At 39.5% G+C, this 22,465-nt stretch overlaps 1 protein-coding gene and 1 long non-coding RNA gene across 5 annotated transcripts in view; one reads left to right on the plus strand and one right to left on the minus strand.

Moving 5' to 3' along the window:
• LOC129363854 (uncharacterized) overlaps nt 1-22,465 on the plus strand; it is a 43,558-nt gene that overhangs the window by 16,729 nt on the left and 4,364 nt on the right. The window contains exon 3 of one of the 3 annotated variants that reach the window (XR_008606354.1): nt 5,038-5,081. The exons of 1 other annotated variant lie outside the window; for it this stretch is intronic. This is a non-coding gene — a long non-coding RNA (uncharacterized LOC129363854). Of the gene's footprint in view, nt 1-1,005; nt 1,301-5,037; nt 5,082-22,465 lie in introns of those variants that run through there. One more of the 3 variants, XR_008606355.1, reaches the window with a different exon arrangement.
• On the minus strand, nt 5,337-22,366 carry LOC129363834 (interferon-induced very large GTPase 1-like). Of its 2 annotated transcripts, none has more exons than XM_055036146.1 (6): nt 22,326-22,366; nt 21,127-21,725; nt 17,510-17,605; nt 16,854-17,381; nt 15,370-15,401; nt 5,337-11,171 (listed from the first exon to the last, which is right to left on the minus strand). In XM_055036146.1, exons 2-6 carry the CDS (start codon nt 21,584-21,586, stop codon nt 6,309-6,311), a joined length of 5,979 nt encoding a protein of 1,992 aa, XP_054892121.1. In that variant the 5' UTR covers nt 21,587-21,725; nt 22,326-22,366; the 3' UTR covers nt 5,337-6,308. The 2 variants fall into 2 exon arrangements, with proteins under 2 accessions (XP_054892121.1, XP_054892120.1); XM_055036145.1 differs by having other exon boundaries at nt 21,127-21,774; nt 22,326-22,359.

Here is a 22,465-nt window from a genome sequence, read left to right on the forward strand (position 1 = left end):
TGATGGCCAGAATTATGCCAAGGTTAAAGCTGCAATACTGAAAGCGTATGAATTGGTCCCTGAAGCATACAGGCAGAAGTTTAGAAACTGGAAAAAGGTGACAAAACTTATGTAGAGTTTGCAAGGGATCTGGAGATTCATTTCAATCGTTGGTGCACTTCCTCTGAGGTTAAAACACTTGGTGACCTCTGTAATTTAATGGTTCTTGAACAATTTAAGAACTCTGTTTCTCAAGGCATTGCAATGTACATTAATCAACAGAAGGTAAAAACTGTATCAGAAGCTGCAGTGTTGGCAGATGATTTTGTCTTGACACATAAAGATACTGGTGGAGAACACACAGATGGGATGAGTGCTCCAAACTGGCGTTCAACACGTTCTGGAGGGTTTTTTTCAGACCGCAGTATCCGTGAGCCAGACAAAATTTGTACTTATTGTCACAGAAAGGTCATTGGAAGAAAGACTGTGCTTTGTTGAAATCTAGAAATAAAAATGGAAATTAGGTTAAACCAGCAGCACTTGCTGCATCAGTTTTAAATGTTTCTAACAAAATGACTGAAGTGCCATTTTGGCATTCTGGCATCAGTGTTGTCTTTTTCAGATGAGTCTGACACTGGATTATCAATACCTGTGTTGGGTATGAGCATGTCTGTGTTTTGTGTTCCAGTACATAAGCTTATGCTTCATTCGGAGTTGTTTGAAGGAGAAGTAAGGATGGGTGTCAGACCTGCGCTACCTGTGGTTGGTGTCACAGTTATATTGGGGAACCATATAGCTGGAGGGAAAGTCTGGCCTGATAAACCAGAATCTCCAGTTATTGTTTCAGTACCTTTGGTCAGCAGTGGTCCTGACAAAAATGAAAAATCATACCCAGAAGTTTTCCAAGCATGTGCTGTGACACGAGCAATGAAAGCATCCAGTGATGATCATCAGGATGAAAACTTTGGAAAAGATACACAGACATCCTCTTTTTGTTGGTCTAATATTCCTTTGTCTATTTCACAGAGTGATTTGGGACAGGAGCAAAGATCTGACCCCACAATACAGCATTTGTTTCAGTCTGCATTACCTGCTGAGGAGATGCAGAACCATGCTCATGGCTACTTTGTTGAGAACGAGGTACTGTTAAGGAAGTGGATGCCATGTGGTGACGATGTTATTGGGCAGCCAGTTTATCAGGTTGTGGTGCCTTTGAAATTGCGTGACTTGGTTTTGCAGGTATCCCATGATAAGTCCGGACACATGGGAGTTAGAAAAACCTATGACCGCATTTTGAGAAGTTTTTATTGGCCGCCGCTGAAAAAAGATATTGCTTCATATATTAAAACTTGTCACACCTGTCAGTTGACTGGTAAACCCAATCAAGTCATAAACCGGGCACCACTGTATCCTATTCCGACTATTGGTAAACCATTTGAGCACTTAATAATTGATTGTGTGGGTCCTCTTCCACCTTCACGTTTGGGTGCTAAGTATCTTTTGACAGTTATGTGCCAAGTACCAGGTATCCAGCAGCCTATCCATTGCACACACTTACTGCAAAGTCTGTGGTGCGAGCGCTTGGGCAATTTATTGGGTATTTTTGGAATACCTAAAGTCATTCAGAGTGACCAAGGATCTAATTTCTCCTCTCATTTGTTTGCACAGGTTTTGAAGCAGCTACACATTCAGCATAATCAATCTAAGCATATCACGCACAGAGCCAAGGAGCACTGGAGCGCTTTCATCAGACATTAAAATCTTTACTCCGTGCTTACTGTGTTCAGATGAAGGCTGATTGGGAGGATGGTCTGCCTTGGTTATTACTTGCAGCAAGAGAAGTAACGCAAGAAAGTACGGGCTTTAGCCCTGAATTAGTATTTGGTCATACTGTGCGTGTGGTCCATTAACAGTTTTGCGAGATGAGTGGAAAGATGAACCACCACAAAAACTTGTTGCATTATGTTAATGGGTTTAAGCAGAGACTCTTTACTGCAACGCAGATGGCAAATAAGAACCTATCATCTGCACAGGAAAAAATGAAGTGCTTGTATGATAAGAAAGCTGAACATTGTGTTTTTTCTTCAGGTGATCAGTCCTGGCTTTACTTCCTGTTGTGACTTCACCATTTCAGGCCAAGTTTTCTGGCCCACACACAGTTTTGAAACAGCTTTCCGACCAAAACTATCTCATTGCAACTCCAGAAAGACGGAAGAAACAGCAGACGGTTCATGTAAACCTCTTAAAACCATACCATGTTCGTGGTAAGACTGTATTGGTGGATGATATTCACCCTGTGTGCATCAGTGAAACGCTGACATCTGCTGGAGGTGAATGGAATGGCGATGGGTTGCCTGTTCCAGATTCAGCCATGCTAACTGGTCGACTTATAAATCTGAAGTACTGAAGAACTTGGACACTATGCTGAATTATTTACCAGAGACTCAATGCTTTGAGTTGATTCGGTTGATAAAATCTACTCTGATTTATTTGCAGATATTCCATCCTGCACATCTGATTGAACATGATATTGAGGTGGGTGATGCACAACCTATAAAACAGCGGTTTTACAGGGTTAGCCCTGAAAAACGCAAAAATCTTGATGCTGAGATTGACTACATGTTAAAAAACGGGATCGCTCAAGCATCATGTTCAAGCTGGTCTTCACCTTGCTTGCTAGTTCCAAAATCAGACAAAACATACAGGTTTTGTTCTGATTTCAGAAAAGTCAATAGCATAACCAAAACTGATTCATACCCGCTACCTCGTATGGATGACTGTATTGACCAGATTGGTAATGCTAAGTTCATTACTAAAATAGACCTGTTAAAAGGTTATTGGCAAGTCCCTTTAACAAAAAGGGCACAGGAAATCGCTGCCTTTATACACCTACTGGTTTGTACTCGTACAATGTTATGCCTTTTGGTTTGAAGAATGCGCCGGCAACTTTTCAGCGCTTGATGAATAAAGTTGTTGGAGGTTTAGAAGGTTGTTCTGTGTATTTGGATGACATTGTTGTCTATTCTCATAGTTGGTCTTCTCACCTGGAACAACTCACAACTTTGTTTGACCATTTGGTGGAGGCACGTCTCACAGTGAATCTAGCCAAATGTGAGTTTGCTCGAGCAACTGTCATTTATCTTGGTCATCAAGTGGGTCAAGGTAAAGCATGTCCAGTTAAAGCAAAGGTAGAAGCGATTGAAAAATATCCACCACCAACTACTAAAAAGGAACTCATGAAATTCCTGGGTTTAGTTGGGTATTATAGAGCCTTCTGCAGAAACTATTCAAAGGTGGTTGCACCTCTGACAGATCTTTTGAAAATTAATGTGAAATACAGCTGGTCCTCTGTCTGTCAGCAGGCTTTTGAAGATGTGAAGAGGATGCTATGTGATTCTCCTGTTTTGTTGGCTCCAGATATGAATAAGCCTTTTAAACTACAGGTTGATGCCAGTCATGTTGGTGCAGGGGGAGTCCTTTTGCAAATGGATGACTTTTTGATTGAGAGACCTGTGAGTTTCTTCTCTAGGAAGTTAATAGACATCAACTGAATTATGCAGTCATAGAAAAAGAGACCCTTGCTCTTATTTGGTCATTACAACATTTTGAGGTTTATGTGGGCTCAGGTCCTTTAACTGTCTTTACAGATCACAATCCTCTGACCTTTTTGAACTCTTTTCGATGCCCAAATCAGAGACTTGTGAGATGGTCGTTGTTTCTGCAGTCATTTTCTTTAGATATTCGTCATATCAAGGGAAAGGATAATGTCATCGCAGATGCTTTGTCAAGAGCGCAAAGTCAGTAACTTTTTTTCCCCTTTTACCTATCTGAGTCACTTCATGGTACCAGTTGTCGACTTGGACATGGGATATAAAAGGATCTGGATTTTGTTTTCTGTTTCATCTCAGCTTGTCTGAGATATCGTGAGTGTATTTAAACTTGTTTTTCTATTTTTTTTCAGATGTTGATACATAGGTTGCCCAGGGTTCCGGTGGGGACCCTGTTTTGAAGAGGGGGGGTGTTACGGCCCAAGGCTATTCCTTTGGGGTTTAGCACCCTTGCTCCAGATATTCTCATTGGTGCTGATTGGAAGTGGAGGCAGCTGGCCAGTGTCTCCATGAATGACATCAGATCAGCAAAAATGCACCACCTTTTTCTCATCAGCCCAGCCCTTTCTTTCTGTCTGTCCACTTCTCCTCTTTTTTCCCTTTCCTCTCCAACCAGCTATAATTTTTGTTAAATAAATCCTATTTTAAGTTATCCCATGCGTTGCTTCCTTTAATTTGTTATGGTATTAGAGCCAGACCATAACACTGGGAAAACACCAAAGAGAAAAAATAAAACTTCTAAAGACTCACTCATATAGTATAGCCAAAATATTATAGGATTTTTGTAGCTCCATGTTTTTTTGTATTTTAAAATAAAAAAAGTTAAAAACAAATTTTAAATTAAATTGGAGGTTTTTCTGTGCTGAAAGACCCCTGGGTGGTGGAATCATGTAAAGTGTAAATTCTACAACCTTCTGCAGAGAAGAAGTAACGTGACAGGACAGGAAGTCTTTCTTCACGAACCCCAAGCACAGAGAGACTCTTATTCCTGACAATATTAAGCCATGTAGAAATTTTTATCTTTCTGTCATGTTCTGTGTTTTTCTGTGTCAGGAGTTCTCTTCGTTGTCCTGTCTTCCTCTTGATTGTTCCCAGGTGTGTCTTGTTCTCTTGATTACCCTCAGTGTATTTAGTCCCTCCTGTGTCCTTTGTTCCTGGTCGGGTCCTTGTCGTCGTCGTACTGTTGTCATTTGTCAGTGCCGTTGCATGTTTCCGCCCTTAAGACCAGTTGCTACCGGTGTTAAGCCCTGGCTTCCGCTCAGCCGTGCTGCCTGGCCACGGACTACTCTGTTGACTGTGTATTCTGGACTGTTTTTGGTATTAAATATTGACTACTCACTTTACCTGGACCTCCAGCGTCTGCCTCACCATCTCCACCACCACAATTCATGACAGTTTCATTTTCAGTTTCTGAATGAAATATATTAAATATAAATATTTTCTGTTTCAGATTGTGTGGAAACTCCATGGACATGCTTGAAGAGGAACTTCTTGGTGAATATGAAGTTCTCATTCCAACTGTGTTCATGTTTACCTCATTATCTATAATCACTGTGATGGGGAATGTTCAATCTGACACTTGAAGATCTGCTAAGAAACCCATAGATATATGTTCAAAGAATATACAGCAGTACATTTGAAGTGGACAAGTTAAAGGTAAAGTCTTTGATAAAGAATTATACTAAACATGTATCATTAAAAGTAGTTCATTCTTTTGCATGAAAGATGGATCTCACTATAAACAACCTGAGAAATCCTGGAACAGACGATGTTGGTGAGAATGGATTCTCCCGAATCTGATCCACAACATTTAACTCATTTGTTTTCACACCTTTATTTATTTTGAAGAGGTGAAGAAGAGAAACATGAGCATTTTAGTGAATTTAATACAAGTTAAAGTCAAACATAACTTTTACTGGTGAAACAGTGTTCTGCATCATTTGTGTTATCTGTCCTGTTAAATCTTACAATATTTATTATAAATGATGTGACATGTCAAAGAAGTATGTTTATTTTATTTACTTCAAGAGTGGTTAAATTTTTACATCATCATTTTCTATTATAAAACCTGGAGTTTATTTAGAGAAGAAAAGAAATTTACACAGAATAAGGCATAGAATGACTAAAGAAATAAAAAAAACTTACAAGAAAGATGGAGAACATTCAGTTGCTTAACAAATTACTTTAAATCACCAAAGTTGAACATAAATGAAAAAATAGGGGAAGAATCTAAATTGTTTTTCATTTACATAAAACATCTAGTTCATGAAATTCACATGAGGTTTATTTTAAGGTATTTATCTACTGGATCAATATGATTGTAATGATTTTAATGTTACCATACATGCATAAAATGTTAAAACATGAGAAAAAATACCATAATAAACTGATTCCCTCTGGATACAAAAGACAAGCTGTTTACGTACTGTAACCCAAATCAAGAGCAAATTCGATTTTCAATGCTTATTTCCTAAATAACACCTTTTAGTGACTAAAAATAATCAGAATAACAAAAAAATAATTAGACTGAATAATAATATAGAGTAAAACATACAGCTGTTTGTTTGAAGCCTTTTGAATTATCCTTTAATTATAACTCAATCAGGATGTGAAAACCAAAGGTAATAAATGATCATTTATTCATTTTGAAGAGCCTTGAACATCACAATTACTGCTCAAACCCACAACTTTTATTAGTTTCTATAAACACCTGAAGTTTCTTCACAAACTACACATTTCATCCAGACTTTCAATAGCATCCTCCTTACTGAAGTTTCTCCATTGCTGAGGAATTTCTCCACTGCCCTGAAATTTCATTTTATAGTAGTTTTCTAATTCATTTTGAAAGTGGCAGATGAACCATTTCCAGTAGGCCAGCATAGATGCATCAGCTGTAATGCTCCATGAAGCATACTTTTCTCCTGCAGTTGGATATTGCTTATAGGGAACAGTCTTCTCTGAGTCATGATGAGGGTAAAAGCCTCTGTCACTTGCAACCAATGTGGTGCAGAAATCAATGACCAGATCAACTGTTCCTCTTTTATGCCAACCTTTGACCCCGTTGGGTCGATGAAAAGGAACGCTGTGCTTCTCTGGACTGTGGTCCTTCAAAGTGTTTGTGCAAACAGCAGCACAGAATGGACACCTTTTCCAGCAGCAGTTGCACAGCTGATCAATCAGGATCTGATCAGGCTTCTGCCTGCAGTCATTCACCTTTTCCAGGGAGAGTTTGCTCATCTCTGTTGTGATGCTTTTCAGGCCTTTCTCTATCTCTTCTTTAAGAAATTCAAAATTGTTTATGTCACTGAAGTTTTGACAACTAATGGTATCAAGTGTCAACTTTGGTTTTAGTTTACTAGAAAATTCCTCCACCCACATTCCTATGTTTCCTTTCTTGTGTTTGAATTTCTCTGTTGCCTCAAACAAAGCCTGACTGATGACTCTGGTGATGTCTTCTACATTTTTCTTCAGGATAGTCTGGGCTTTACTTTTCTGTGTTGTGAACATGAATTTCTTCACTTCTTCTTTGATGAAAGCCTCTACTTGAGCTCTTGGTTTTCTGATGTAGGTGGTGAATCTGTTAAAATCTTCTCTCTCTGCCAGAGATGCTAACACATGTTTCTCTAAATTCAGTCTGTTCCCATTGAATGCTGGAAAACTGCACATCATCTCTCCAGCAATATCAACTCCAGTCTTGTTACAGACGGCTTCAACAGCAGAGACTTTGAGTTTTTCACACATAATTTCACCAAACACCACAGCAGATGAACTTCCTTTGTAGAAGCTTCTGAAAATGTTGTAATATTCGTTTTTCTTGTTGTCCAAATAAGTCAGAGCATCATTGTTCTCTCTATAGATCTTGTGGGAGTTTAAGAGCCAACCTTCTGCCCTATCAAAAACAAACAGTGAAAGGTCAACTGTAAACTCCTTCTTGAATGTATATTTCTTCCCTGATTCAAACTCTGTTACTCTTTGTTTAACATTTTTGGCAAGTTCCTGTAGGTAGGTTGACCTGTAACCTCTTGTTGCAACAGGTTTGCTCTTAATGGCCTCAAGGGATTCCTGTTCAACCTTTTTAATAAATGATCTGATCAGTTCCTGTTCTTCATATTGCAAATTATTTTTTGGTTTACTTTCTTCTACATGCTGTGTTGTTGATGCCATTCCAAACAGTTTTTGGAAAAAGCCAAAAATAGTTTTGAGTTTTCCGCTTGTGTCTTTGCCTGCTTCTGTCTTGTTTACCTGAGACTGTTGGCTTTCCTCAAAGAGTTTTTGATACTTCCTTTGGGTTATGTAACTAAAGTAGTTCCCAGTTTCTGACAGATTTTTGTATCTCTTACTTCTTTTTGAATCATCAATGAGTCCCCATTCTACACCAAGATCTTCAAGGACAAGCAGCTGATCTTCCTCCAAGTTTATGTTCTCGATGGGTTTTGTATCTGGGGCTAATTCCTTAACCCAGTGACTCCAAACAGTGCTGAACTGTGCTTTTAGTTCCTCTTCATCTGCTGCAATGCATTTCAGGTGGTGAGCAAGCTCTTTGCTCTTCTGTAGTAGATTGTTTTCAAACTCTGTTTTCTTCTTGTCAACCATTTTTCTAGCATTATTTTGTTGAATCACTTCATCCAGTTTTCTTTTCACTCCTCTCACAAGTTCCTCATGAAACTCTTTGATTTTGTTATCAAATCGGCCCCGCCATTGAACCAACATCTCTTTGTCTTTGTCATCTTCAAAGTAATCCACAATAGCTTTTGTTATTTCTTTGTATTTTTTGCTCATTTCTTTATTAAGGTAATTCAGCTCAACTTTGTCCAGTTGAGCTTTTTCAATTCTAGGATAAAGTTGGTTTTCAATGTTCAGCATCTCACTTCTCAGGGCCCAAGTCCAGTTCCCATATTGGACCTCCAGTTTTCTATAAACTGCAATTTCTTGGGTATTTTTGAAACTAAAAACAAAGTGTTCATTCAGCAAGGCGTTCCACAGGTCCTGAATTTTGGTGCTGAAATGTGACAGAGTGATCCCTTTAGACTGTTTGGCTTTGGACAAGATGATGGACTTGAGTTCTTGGACACTCTCACTATAACCTGGATTTGGAGGAGCCATTGGTGGACTTCCCTCCCATAGCTGAGCAAAGTATTTCACATCTTTTTGCACATCAAATGCGATGACATCACTGAAGCACTCAACATCACACACTTCCTCTTTGGCAGCAAGTTGAGCCATCTTGTCCAGTTTTTCCTGCAGCCGTCTCTTTCCGTCCATGTTTTTCTCTGCTGCTGTAATATCTGTGACATTCTGATGGACAAACACACAACTTGGAGAAAGCTTGACTTTCTTCATCCTCATGAAAGCCTGCACAACAATTTGTAGGACATCTTGCATGTCAGCTGGATTCTCACCAAAGATGTTGATCAGTGTCATGTTTCCCAGACCAACAACAAATGTTGCAAGTTCATTGTCATGATGAATGGTGGCATTACCTGCTAACTCGAGAGCTCGCAGTCCTTCAGTGTCAACAACTAGAATGTAGTCAAACTGGTATTTATCCTTGATTTCTTCTGACAGCTTAACCAGTTGCATGTAGGCACCCTTGGTGCACCTGCCAGCACTGACTGCAAACTGCAGACCAAACATGGCATTCAGCATTGTTGACTTTCCGCTACTTTGTACGCCCAGAACTGATAGCACAAAGACTCTCTGGTCACCAAGTTTCTTGATGACTTCCTGTAAAAGACTAGAGATCCATATTAAAGGCACATGGCCTGCATCCCCATCCATCAGCTCCATCGGGTGTCCTGATATCATCAGATCTGCAGCCAGCTCAGGGTATTTAGTCCATTCAGACTGTTGGTCCAGCGATGGTTTCTTCAAAGATTTATGGGCCTCATAGATCTGTCCCATTTCTCTGAAGATGTGTTCCAGACCAAAGGTTGCAGATTGAAGCTTTTTTGACAAGTCTTCAAGCTCAGTTTGTTTGTGTTTTAATTGAGCAGATTTGTCGTGTTTCTTTTTCAAGACCAAAACCTCTGACCAGGTTTCATCATAGTTTTGGAGAATTGAAGAAAGATCATCTGTGGAGAGGGCATCTATAAGGATCTGAATCCATGTCAGGAAATATTCTCTTTCTTTTGGTTTCAACCTCTGGAGGCTCTGAGTGAACAACCTCATCAGTTTACTATCAGATGCATCACACTGCTTTTCTCGTAGTTTCATTAGCTGATGACTCTTCTGGCCCTTTTCTTTCTCAATGTCTCCCTTTAAATGATGCAACTCTTTATTGATTTTGCACCAGTTGGACCAAAGTTGACCTTGGCAGGGAAGAAATGTATCTTTGATTTTAGCAACATCCATCCTTTCAATCAATTCAATTATTTTCATTGCAGCAGATTTCCCGTTCTGGCAGATTTTCTCATCTTCATCCACTTTGATCTCAGAGACTTTGGCCATAGTTTTTTCCAGCCGGAAGGATGTGTGAGGTCCAGACAAAAGGCCTTTTATAATCTTTTTTAGTTCTTCAGAAACATCCGACTGGCTTCTTTCTTTCAGCCCTAGTTTGTATTTTTGAGGTTTCACCTGAACTGCACTGCAATCATTGTCAGCAGTGAGAATGATTAGAGGCTTTGAAGATTTGTAAAGCATAGAAATGATTGCAGTACTTTCCTGGGATTTTTCCAGAGTTGGCACAAGAACAACAATGACTGAAGACATTTCAGTCAGGATTTCTCGCTGTTTTCCAATTGCTAGAGAATCCCCATGAAGATTACAGAAGGCAATGCAGTGAGTAAAGAAATCATTGTCTTTTCCAGCAGGACAGTACCAGGTAATCTCTGCCACACCATCCATCAAATGACAAGATTTGGTGCTGCCTTTACAGTTTCTGTGGAAAAATGTGTCGTGGCGGTCATTGATCAAGGCGTTCATCAGCTGAGATTTGGACACAGACATGGAGCCCAGTCGAAAAAATGAAACCATGGGAGTCTCAGCTTTGTAGATTGGCATGCTTTTCATGGTGACAGTGGTTCCATTTTCTTTGATTGTGGCTATTTTCCATGTTTTTGTGATTTGTCTGAATGTCCACAAAGGACACTCAAGATTTGCTGTGAGAGGATCAGGAACAAGCAGTGGTAAGGCATACTGACACTGTGACAACTTTGTGATCATTTTCTGTTTAAGGAAGCTGTCTGAGCAGTGAAATACGGCCATTTGAACATCCATTGGGTGCACATGATTCTCTTTTGACTGATCTACGTCTACATTAGTTGTAAAAAGAGCATCTAAGTCATCGTCATCTGTAACAGCACTGTCAGACACTTGAACAGCCTCTGAATTATTCACATCAGAGCTTTCTTGCTGAACAGGGATGTATCTGGCTCTATAATCTAACATCATTAATCTCTGAAGAAAAGCACAAACTAGATCTCTCTCAAAGACCTCATTAGTCTTTTTTATAGGTGGGCCTATTTGTACAAAGTCCTCTGATGACAGCTTGTGTTGATGTTGGTCCTGGAGGTGAAGTCTTCTGAATAGTTTTTCAGTTTCTTTTTGACGTTTCTTTTGGATATCCTCCAAAGAATTGCAAATAGACTGCAAAGAGGAAATAAAATGTTATTTTAGTTTTTTTAAGAAAAAAATATAAAAAAGTAAGTAAACTCTTATTATTTGGGTACACATGATTTTCTTTTGAATTGGTATTAATGCTATAAAAGCACCAATTCATTCTCTGTATGTTCACTTTCAGATGCTTGGGCAACATATGAATTACTTTCATCCAAACTTTGTTCTTATACAGAAATGTATCCAGTTCGGCAACCAATGATCATTCAACTCTGAAGAAAAACAATGTCTCATGATGTTGTACTGTTGATGTTAGACCCCAAAACAGAAAGGCAGAGGTGTCAAGTTGGCTATGAAGTTTTAATAAAAAATTAAGAACAAAAAATCACAGGGAACCAAAGCAGAACAAGAAACACAGAAACAGGAACAGAAAGAGATTATGGTATAATGTGCTTTAACAAGGAAGTTACAGGAGAAACTAGCAAGGAGTGACTGAGAAGAAGTTTTATATATACTGGGGCGCTTAATTACTGAAACACAAACAGATGGCTGTCTTGAAACGGGCTACAGACACTAACAAATAACTATAAAAAACAAAACAAAAGTAACTAAAGGTTCAATATCCCACTGTGTAACTGGCTGCTGGATTTCCTCACAGTCTGACCCTAATTTGAAATTATCTAGACAAGGAGGAGGTAATTAATCCATTTCATTCCAGTGTTTTGTACCTGTGGCACATCTAAATACTGCAGGAAAGTGGCCCTTGTGGACTGGAGTTTGACACCTGTGTCTTACACCCTTGTCCTTAGTGGGGTTGGGAGATGCTGCCGCCTCTCCAGGTAACGGTCTGGTGGGATCACCCTGGACAGGTCGCCAGTCTGCCAGTTAAGATTTTAATAGAAGAGAGTGTGCCTCGTGTCATAGCATGAATTACCACTTTTTTGTTTGAGTTGGTCATAAGGCATTTATTTACAGGAGTATTTTGTTCAGAAATGGTCAGTCCGCAAGTGAACCTCCGAGCGCTTGAGGAGGGAGCGGTAGAAAACAGCTGGCCGGAATTACCGTTCATGAATCGGATCAATCTTGAGCTAAACCCCCCTTCCTCTGTGGAGCGCGAATATCCAATGTCTAACTTGTAAACAACTTCATTGCGGTTGGTAACACACTGAAAACACCGGAAGTAGTTTGTTTTGGTATGTGGCCATACAAGATGGCGCAGAGCGATGTAAACATCACAAGCAGTGACGTCAGCTCCGAAGCTCTATAGCAGACTTTGGTTACAGTGTTGTCCCATAAACGCGACAAGTGAATCAACACCTCTGCACAATAATTCAGTTGGTGGACGGCTGGTCACTAGTTTTACCCAAAATACACTTGGAGACAATATGGGCCATCCACGGCTAATCGTCCTAAATTTAGATTTTGAGAAAGCTTTCAATTGAGTCTCGCACCAGTACCTCTTCCAGATACTGCAAAAAATGGGTTTTCCTGGGAGGTTAGTAGCATGGGCGGGACTGCTGTACCGAGACATCTCAAGCAGATTTCTGGTCAACGGGTTTCTGACAAAAGCAGTGAAACCAGTGGTGTCCGTCAGGGTTGTCCGTTATCTGCCCTTCTCTACGTGGCCTGCATCGAACCGCTGGTTCGAACAAACAAAGGGCGCTCGTCTGCTAGTTCTATCATGCCTTTCATTCGCCGCATTACATGGCAGGCTGTTATTAATAATTTCATTATCACTGCTCAGCACATCCCAGGATATCATAACATTATTGCCGACACCCTGTCCTGTTCTAAATTCCAGGTCTTCCACCGTCTGTGTCCTTCCGCCAACGCTCATCCTGAACCTATCCCATCCATCGAAGATCTGATGCTCAATTAAATGACTCTCTTCAGTCCCTCCTGGGTGCAGCACACTATTACATCAAGTCAGGTCTCACCCCTTCTACACTTTCCACGTATTCGTTCGCCTGACGAACCTTCACCAAGTTCTGCACCGCTATTAATTCTTCCCCACACCCCGTCACCTTATCCACCGTCCTCGCCTTTATCACTCACTGTTTCGACCATCGTTAATTCAAACTCTCATACATCCGCTGTCTGCTCACAGGAATCAGTTTTCACGCAAAACTTCAGCAACCTAGCCTTTTTGAACCCCACCGTGAAACTTCTACTCAAAGGGATCTCTAAGCATTCCTCCACTTATCCCGATAGCCGAAAACCTATCGCTCTCCCTCTACTCAGTAAGCTCATCACAGTGCTTCGATCTGGTACCTTCTCCCCTTACTTTAAAGCGCTCCTCTCATGCGCATTTCTTCTAGCCTTCTATGGATTTCTGAGACTGAGCGAGTTCACCTCGGCATCTAAAATCTTCAATCCTTCAAGAGATTTATCAATCTCCGATCTTAAATTTTTTCCTGACCATTACAACCTCCTCCTTAAGCAATCCAAAGCGAAAGGTCCATGTACTATTTCTATTGCCCGCATAGACGGTCTGTTCTGCCCCTTCGTGCTACACTCAAATTTGTGTGCAAAAGGCATCAACTCCATCACAAATCCAAACCCCTGTTTTTCACTCCCGACAGCTCATCCATGACCCTGGATTGGTTCATCCGCCACCTCAGAGTAATTCTACTAGATTGTGGCCTTTCCCTTGATCATTATTTGGGACATTCCTTCAGAATAGGCGCTGCAACATCTGCCTCAGTCAAAGGTGTCTCCATAGCTTCCCTCCTTCAGCTTGGCCACTGGTCATCTTCGGCTTTTACTTCCTACATCAGACCAGATCTTTCAACTGTACTCGAAGCTCAATGCTCTATGTCTTCAGGTGAGCATCTCAGCTATGACTGGTGGTGGAGCACTGGCCACTTTTAACATACAATGTCTATGTAGGGGAAGCGGCTGGACCAGGGATCCTCGGCCTTCAGCTCGGCAGCAACCGGTCTGTTCTCTGCATCACATAACACATTCATGTTATGTGATGCATGGATGTGTTATAACACATCCATGTTGTTAGGCACGAGCAGGCAAGCTAGGCCTCATCCTGGCACCCTCTTTTGGGGGGCAAGACTATCCTGAGCTTCGCTGGACCGATCATTTGCCCTCTGCGATCCTCAGCTGACTAGTCTTCCGCCGGGTTCGAGCGCCAAAGAACTTTTTCATTAAAATCTTCTAACTGCTACTTTTCACTGTGTGAATCGATCCAGATTGAATTGGCACTATATAAATAAACTAAACTAAACTATTGAATATATAATTTAAATAAAATGGGATTAATTGCAATTTATTAATTACAAACTGCAATTAATGTAGCAATTTTTTTTTAATTGAATTCCACCACTAAATTTAACAAACATCTTTCACTTCAAACTTTCCTAAAGGAAAAAATGACTTTATTTAATCATCTTTGAATACAATTTAAATATAATATTTACATGTTTAAATCATTTTTAAAAATAATTTAAAAATTATTTAAATAACTTTTCCTGACATTGATTATGGAACTCTTGTTAGCTCTTTATAGATGCTGCACACCATTTATCATGGCACTAAGATCCATCACTGGATATAAACCTCCTACTTGCCATTGAACTTTAGGCTTTGGTTAACAGGCTTTCAATGTCCTCATACAGACTGTTGCTTTGGTGTATATTATTAATTCATAAATCTGTAATTTTCTTACTCCATCCATCCATCCATTTCCTGTACACCTTGTCCCTAGTGGGGACAGGAGTCCTGGTCTCTATTTCCAGCAAACGTTTCAGGCGAGAGGCGGGGTCACCCTGGACAGGTCGCCAGTCTGTCACAGATTTGCTGACCCCCAGTGTATCAAACTTCTTCTATGTCATCTAAACAGACTGTCTAACTATCAAGCACATCATACAATCAATTCCTATTAAACATGTCATCATTCATGCAGACTTTGGTTTCTGACCAACATACCAGCTTTAGTGATTAAAAACTGCTTTAATAACTATAGGAGGCTGTTTAACAAAAAGTCATTTCTTGATTTGACAGATTTCAACTTAGTCATAAACTCCTAATTTAAAATACTTTTGCTGAACTGAAAGATCAGTTGCCCTTAAAAATGCATATTGGGATTCACTAGTATTTCTAATTTATTTACTTTTTAAATTGTTTCAATTAAGTCTTGAATTGTTTGGATGAAAATTTAGAATATAGTACCCATGGTAGATGAAAAATATATTACAATGCTGAGAAAAGTATTTACCATCAATTTATCATCAGTGTCTGCCTCTTCACCTGCAAATAATGTAGAAAAAAAATTATATTAGTGTTTATTGTCATAGTACATCAAAATACTCTTAAAATATAAAGTGACTCAATGTCAGTTTATAGTAAAAATAAAATAAATGAAACTGTAGGACAACATAGTTAAAATGAACAATGTAATTAAAGTAAGTTTAGTGTCCTGAATAGGTGAGTTTACAAGAGAGTCAATATTGAGGTGCAATCTCTGCTTCCCATGATGCTGAGGTAAAAGGAGGCCACAGTGAGGAGGGAGGAAAACTTGAGGGAGAAAGTAAAGATATGGAGAAGCTCTGATAAGTAAGGAGGAGTAAGATTGTGGACGGCCTTGAATATATGCAGAAGTTTAACCCTTTGCAAAATTTGATCCCACGGATGTAATTTCAGGCATTGTGTCAGGTCACTGTAAGCCGTTAAATTTGCAAATATTAAATTTTTAGGCCCAAGCAGCATTAGAGCTGCAAAGGCCTGTTGTATCTGTACACATTAAAAAATATATGTAAAATTTATTGTAAAGAAATGTAAAAAAAAGTTACAGATTTTAAAATTAGTTAATCTTGGGTAAATAAATAAAGGTGCAGAAGTTAATTAAACCGTAACATGCGCAGTGCACTGCACAACCAATGCAGATGGGTTGTGAAGAATTAAACTGAACTCATCCTGTGGTTTTAACAAATGGAGCTGGAAGACGGTACCCTCCCACGCCCAGAAGGAGAGCGGCGCTCAGGAGGAGGGCAGCAGATGTAACATCCGTTCGTTTCAAGCAAAACCACGCAAAAAAATCCTGGTAAAAGCACACATCTGGACCGCAAACAGGGCAAATAAAAGTTCAATTGATCGGTTTGGATCAGATAGATCCAACTGACTGATAAACTAATGCAGATTTTTCTGCAGATGTGGACCAGGAGAAGTTTGTGTTCAGGCCGCAGCGGGTGAAGTGCTAATAATTTAAATGGAGTTTTAATACAAAGATAGTGGAGTTGTTTAATTTCATTTAAGTTATTGGGGCAACAGTAACTTTTGTCACTACTGAGGAAGATTTAGATGCTTTCATCTGCTTTATGTGTGATGGAATCTGGATTTACGGTTCAACTAGGTAAATATGAACCAAATCGCATAAAAATGCGGCTAAATAGCCAATGCTAATGTGATCATAATTTGACAGGTAAAAATAGTACATGATCAATTTTCATACATTTCCACAATTTAGCACAGAATGATGAAAATTACCATAAAATTATAACTTTATTCTCGTCCAACTTTATTCATATTTAAAACACAAATCAAAAACTCAGAAAAAAATGATGATCCATTCAGGGGCAAGACAGAAAATAATGGAGAAACACCAGATTAATCTGATATTGTTAGTGGAGGAATCAAGAATTATTACAGTACTTTGCAATGTAAGCAAACAATATACAGATGTCCTTAATTTTAGAGACTTACTTGTTGCCAATGTTTCATCAGGGTTGGCTTGGTTTCCCACAGTCATCCGTCTATTTTCAGAGACCATGTCTTTTATTTTTTCCACAAGAGTTATTATCTCATTTTCATCCATCATACTTCGTCTACATGTATGGTATCTTTTTTCAGAAAAACTGCTCTTTGCTTTCAGGTTCTGAAGTTCATTTTCATTCATTTCTTCTGAGTCATCAAGAGTCACGACTGTCATCACATTAGAGCTGTTCTCCTTTCCCAGTGTGTTTTCTAACCACTGCAGGCCAGAAGTATACTGGTTTTCATGCTGGTCATTTGATATCAGTAAAATAAAGGCACGATGTTCTGGAATCTCTGGAATCGTGTCAATACTTGGAAACCCAAGCAAGTTAATTAAAATGATCTGATCACCAAAGAGGTCATAGAGTCTGGACTCTTTCACATGTATCTCCTGGTCATGGTCCAGTAAGATGTTTTTTGATCCAATGTCAATGGAATTTTTTTTCCCAATTAACACCAGTGTGAGTGGAGGAGTCACTGAAAAACAGAACATGAGGAGAGTTAAATGACAGAGTTGTTTATGTTGGCCTTAAAAACTGTAGCTCATAGAAACATAAAACTAAAATATTCATGATTTCACTTGAATCATGTTCTAAAACTCTTACCTTCATTTCTGGGTGATGATCCAGAAATGTTTTCAGTCTCCTCTTGTTCATTTCTAACTCTCCTTTCTGCATGTTGACTATCACAGCTATTCATTACTACAAAAATCAAATATTCATCAGTCATCGAAACTTTTACAGTGATATATTAAATGGTACTTTTAAAATTGAAAATAGGTAGCTTCCACAAAATGTTTTTTGCACAAACTGCCTGTTTATCTATTTGCAAAGTAGTTGCTAAGTGACATAAAAACACCTCATTGCTTCAGATGCACTGACACTAAACCACTTGTTAAGTTGTAAGTTTGTCAAGATCTTTCTGTTTATGTCATGTGGTGGAGATGGTGAGGCAGATGCTGGAGACCCAGGTAAGGTGAGTGGTGTCAATTTAATAACAAAAAACAGTCCAAAACAAACAAGTCCGCGGCTAGGCAGCACGGCTGAGCAGAAGCCAGGGCTCACACCGGTAACTGGTCTAACAGGCGAACAACAAACAACAACGTAGAACGTCAAACAACGACAAGGACCCGACAAGAAGTAATGGACACAGGAGGGATTAAATACACTGAGGTTAATCAAGGGAACAAGACACACTTGGGAGTAATCAAGGGGAAGACAGGACAACGAGGAGACTCAGGACACAGAAAACTCAAAATCAAACACAGAACATGACAGTTTAAGATCGTCCTTTCCTTTCTATCACTCTCCCCTCAGCATGTCATTGGAAAACAATGCTCAATGCTTCTCCATTATGCTATGGACACCCATTCTTAGTATAATGTATTTTATACGATAAGCTTGGTGTAACACGCAGTTACACCAAGTGTTTATTAATTGCCAAGGAAGGGTGAAGTGTGGAGCTGGAGCTCAGCTGGGGTCTGAAACTCAAAGGTGAATCTTTAGGTAAATAGATTTTGTTTTGCATGAGTATCATTAAAACTCCTCTGAATGGTTTTCTCTTGACATTTAAGGATTCCTCACTCATTACTAAATGACTAAAAACAATACTGTGGTTATTGATGAAGGAATGACATAACATGATTTAAATCTCAAAAAGGTTGATTAAATTTGGCTAAACTGTATCTGGACCCAAACAAAGTGGGTCCAGAGAAACTTAATGACAGAAGTAAGATCTTTGTGTAAAACTATCAAAAACACCCAAAGCCTTTTGGGGTAAGCACTGTAAAACTTAGTTCTCAAAGTGGTAGTCTGATGTGATTTCCAGGCAGATAGTGACATTTAGTAGAATAATCGGGTAACTATTCTACCTTCAGTTATGAAGTTGCTATATCAAACAGGAGTTTAAAAAAAGCTGCATAGTGGCACAGTTGGTAGCACTGCAGCAAGAAAGTCCTGGGTTCGATTCCCAGCCCGTGGTCTGTCTGCATGGAGTTTGCATGTTCTCCCTGTGCGTGTGTGGGTTCTCTCCGGGTACTCCGGCTTCCTCCCACTGTTCAAAAACATGACTGTCAGGTTAATTGGTCTCTCCAAAATTCTCCCTTGGTGTGAGTGTGTTTGTGCATAGTTGTTTGTCCTGTTTGTTTCTGTGTGGCCCTGCAACAGACTGACGACATGTCCAGGGTGAACACAGCTGGAGAAAGGCGCCAGTACCTCCTGGCCCCATTAGGGACAAGGGTGTAAGTGGATGGATGGATGGATGGATGGATGGATGGATGGATGGATGGATGGATGGATGGATGGATGGATGGATGGATGGATGGATGGATGGATGGATGGATGGATGGATGGATGGATGGATGGATGGATGGGGGTGGATGGATGGATGGATGGATGGATGGATGGATGGATGGATGGATGGATGGATGGATGGATTTTTAAAAAATCTTCCTGATTGAAAGTGGGTCTTTGTCTCTTTAGAAACCGGCCACCAGTAACTTTAATTTCCTGAGGGAGTCTTCCCAAGGGATCAATAAAGTACAAGTCTAAGTCTAAGGTGTTTGCTAATTGCTGCTGGCTAGTCTGAAGGAACTGAGTGGGAGAGTCATGGGGGAGGGCTGGTGTGTGAGGTGGAAGATCGAAAGCTTAGAAACTGCAGCTCAGAGATGAAGATTTGGTCCTGAAAGGCGGGGCTAAATCCACCTATTTGTTTTGCACAGCTGAATTACTATTATTTGTTGGAAGTCTCGTGTTGGAACCATTAGGTCACTTTATTCTTTAATAAAAATAAAAAAAAAAGCTGTCCCGCCAGAAATATTATTTTTGAAAAGATTCTTCCCCGTTTTCAATAATAAGTTCACAGTATCATGTAGGCCAGAAAGTAGTTCGTAGTGAATGTTACTGGCACCAGATCTAGGAGAATCTGATCCAGCAGTAAGTGGCACACAGGCAGATGAACCTGCAGCCAATATCTGTGAATCACAGAGGAAACGAGTTGCTATAATGTTGCTCCAGTCAGCAACTCCTTTATTCTGAGCTGCACCACAAAATTTATTCTCAGTAGCAAACCCACAGTGATACGAGAGTCCCCCTACTGGTAAGACGTTGCTTATACATATTGTGGTCAGCAAAAGTTTTTTGGTTCAGTTTTCTAAAATCAATGCAAAGTCAGAAACTCATATTTATTTCTGACACAAACAACAAGGGATGAATATGGTGAGGTGGATTTCCTGATCCAATCATGGTCAAGAACATTTGGTACATATTCTTTCATCTCCTTTATACAGGAGCTTTGGAAATGCATTATAAGGCGCCGTTCTTAAGATTGTTAAGAACGGCAGATTAATTATCAACTGCAAATTTTTAATGCAGCTATTGTCAAGGATTTCAGACTCCACAAACAACTTATCCCTCACTAAATTCTGTTCATTCTCCCCCAAGTGAGACAAATCAACAGGAGGATTTCAGACATGTCATCTTGTGTCTCACTGCTTTCTGATATCAACTGCACCAAGCACGAGGTTACAGTAGAATGAATCATTCTGGTTGTTCTGAACTAGATTCACCTCTATGACCTCCACTAAAGTTGATAGACATGATCTTTTGCTCACGAAGATATCATGTTTAGTGGGGTTCTGATGGAGGATTTTAACGACAGCTATTAACCTACTTGGTACTTCAACTGAAGCTGGGAGAAGCTTGAGATTACTGGCCTTTACCAAGAGCTTCATGTAACCCATGGTACAGTATGTGCAGAAATGTACCCTGTACCAGTTTCTTATCATAACTAAACTGCACCTGGTGCTCTGACTCAAAAAGACATGCTGTTTAAGTCCCATTATTCTGTACAGAAATTTCTGTGCACTTTTTCTCTTGTTGATTTGCATTACTTAAATCTTGGAAAAGCTCAATGCAATTATTATCTCTGATATGTGAGCGTAGGAACCTGTTAAACTCATTAATGTTTAAATCACATTTACCAGGTAACATTTTGAATGCATGTGGCTTCGTTATATTGAGGATTGTATGAATGTCTTCTGTCTCAGTAAAACCTTCCTGTCATCCATCTATTTGTTTATTAAAATTAGGTTATTTTATGACATCAAAACCAAAATCAGAAATTTGTCCATCATGAAGCCTAAACTCTCTGCATGGAAACAAAACTGCAACATAATTTAACCTTATAATCTCGTCTCCTCCACTGGAAGAGAGGATCCTCTTACCAGTTTCACTTGCTGTCGGTGGGATGTCATCAGTGGAGCCTCCTGCTGTCTGTGTTGGCTGCAAGGAAATGTCTGTAGCTGCAGTAGCTGTCTGCAGACCTGAATCGATAAGCCCCAGCTCAAGTGAGGCAGAACCAGTCTGACTGGCTGACACATCAGTTCCTGAAAATGTGTTTGGGTCATCTCCAGTTGCACAGACATCAGTGGTGAGCAGGTTACTAATCTGTTCATCCAAAAGGAGAAGCTGAGCCACGCCTTCATCATCCAACGCTTTCAGTTTCCCACTTCTAACAAAGTCAACAATCAACTCATACATTTCTGGTTCACTTAAATCATGAACATCTATGTCACCTCCATCATCAATCGAAGACAGAACTGTCTGCAGCTGCTTTGTACTCAGTCTACCTAGTTTTTTCTGTATCTTGAATATCAGTTCTTTCCGTGGATTGTTGGCAGCCATGTTGACGTTTCACTGGTTGCTTTGGCTCTCTGGATGACACAGTCGATGCAGCCTTCCTGAAGCTTCAGATACCGTCTCTCGTTGTCTCCACAGCAACATGTCCTGTCCCAATTGTTACTGGTACCGGATGTAGAGGAATCTGAGCCAATAGCAAGCACACACAGAAAGCAGAACGCTGCAGCCAGTATCTGTGAATCACAATGTATATACATGTATATATATCTATAGATCTATAGATATATAATTCTCAGTCCCATCTGCTTTCATTTTCTTTTTACATGAATATGCACATTTCAATGTTTATAATGCATCAGTTACAAAATCATTTTTATTTACTTTTTTCCATTTTTTAAAATATATTGTGATTGAAACAGATCCACCACCAATTACAATGTAAACATCTGTATATGTCAGTTTAAATCAACCAGGTTTATGTTCAGTTTGCCAAGAGGAAGCGTTTCATGTCATGGGTGTGGCAAAGATTATAGGCCAATTTGTAATCTATGATTTAAAATGGTATAAAATGCTTGTGGTGGTTTTGTAAAATAATTTTTTTATGATTATCAGAGTACGGATTGTGAAACAAAAAGAGGTACAATGCAGAAGAAAAGATATTTACAAATGTTCACCTTATTTAACCTGTTAAATTTTTTCACATTGATGTGAATAAAATATTTAATCTCTTGGAACCACAAGTTTCATTCATGTTTGTGTCAAAAGTCATAAAAACGTTTCTTACCTTGTTTCTGCTTTACTGGCTTAGTGAATCTTTGTTGTCACAGATTTACTTTTAGACTGAAACCTCCCAAAGAGATTCTTGTTTTTAATGTCTCTTGTCCTAACAAACTCCTCCTGCAGTCTCTCATTGGCTGAAAAACT

This window comes from Poeciliopsis prolifica, unplaced genomic scaffold, assembly GCF_027474105.1.
Source record: "Poeciliopsis prolifica strain line A6 unplaced genomic scaffold, Auburn_PproV2 SCAFFOLD010, whole genome shotgun sequence".
Lineage (NCBI taxonomy): Eukaryota > Metazoa > Chordata > Actinopteri > Cyprinodontiformes > Poeciliidae > Poeciliopsis > Poeciliopsis prolifica.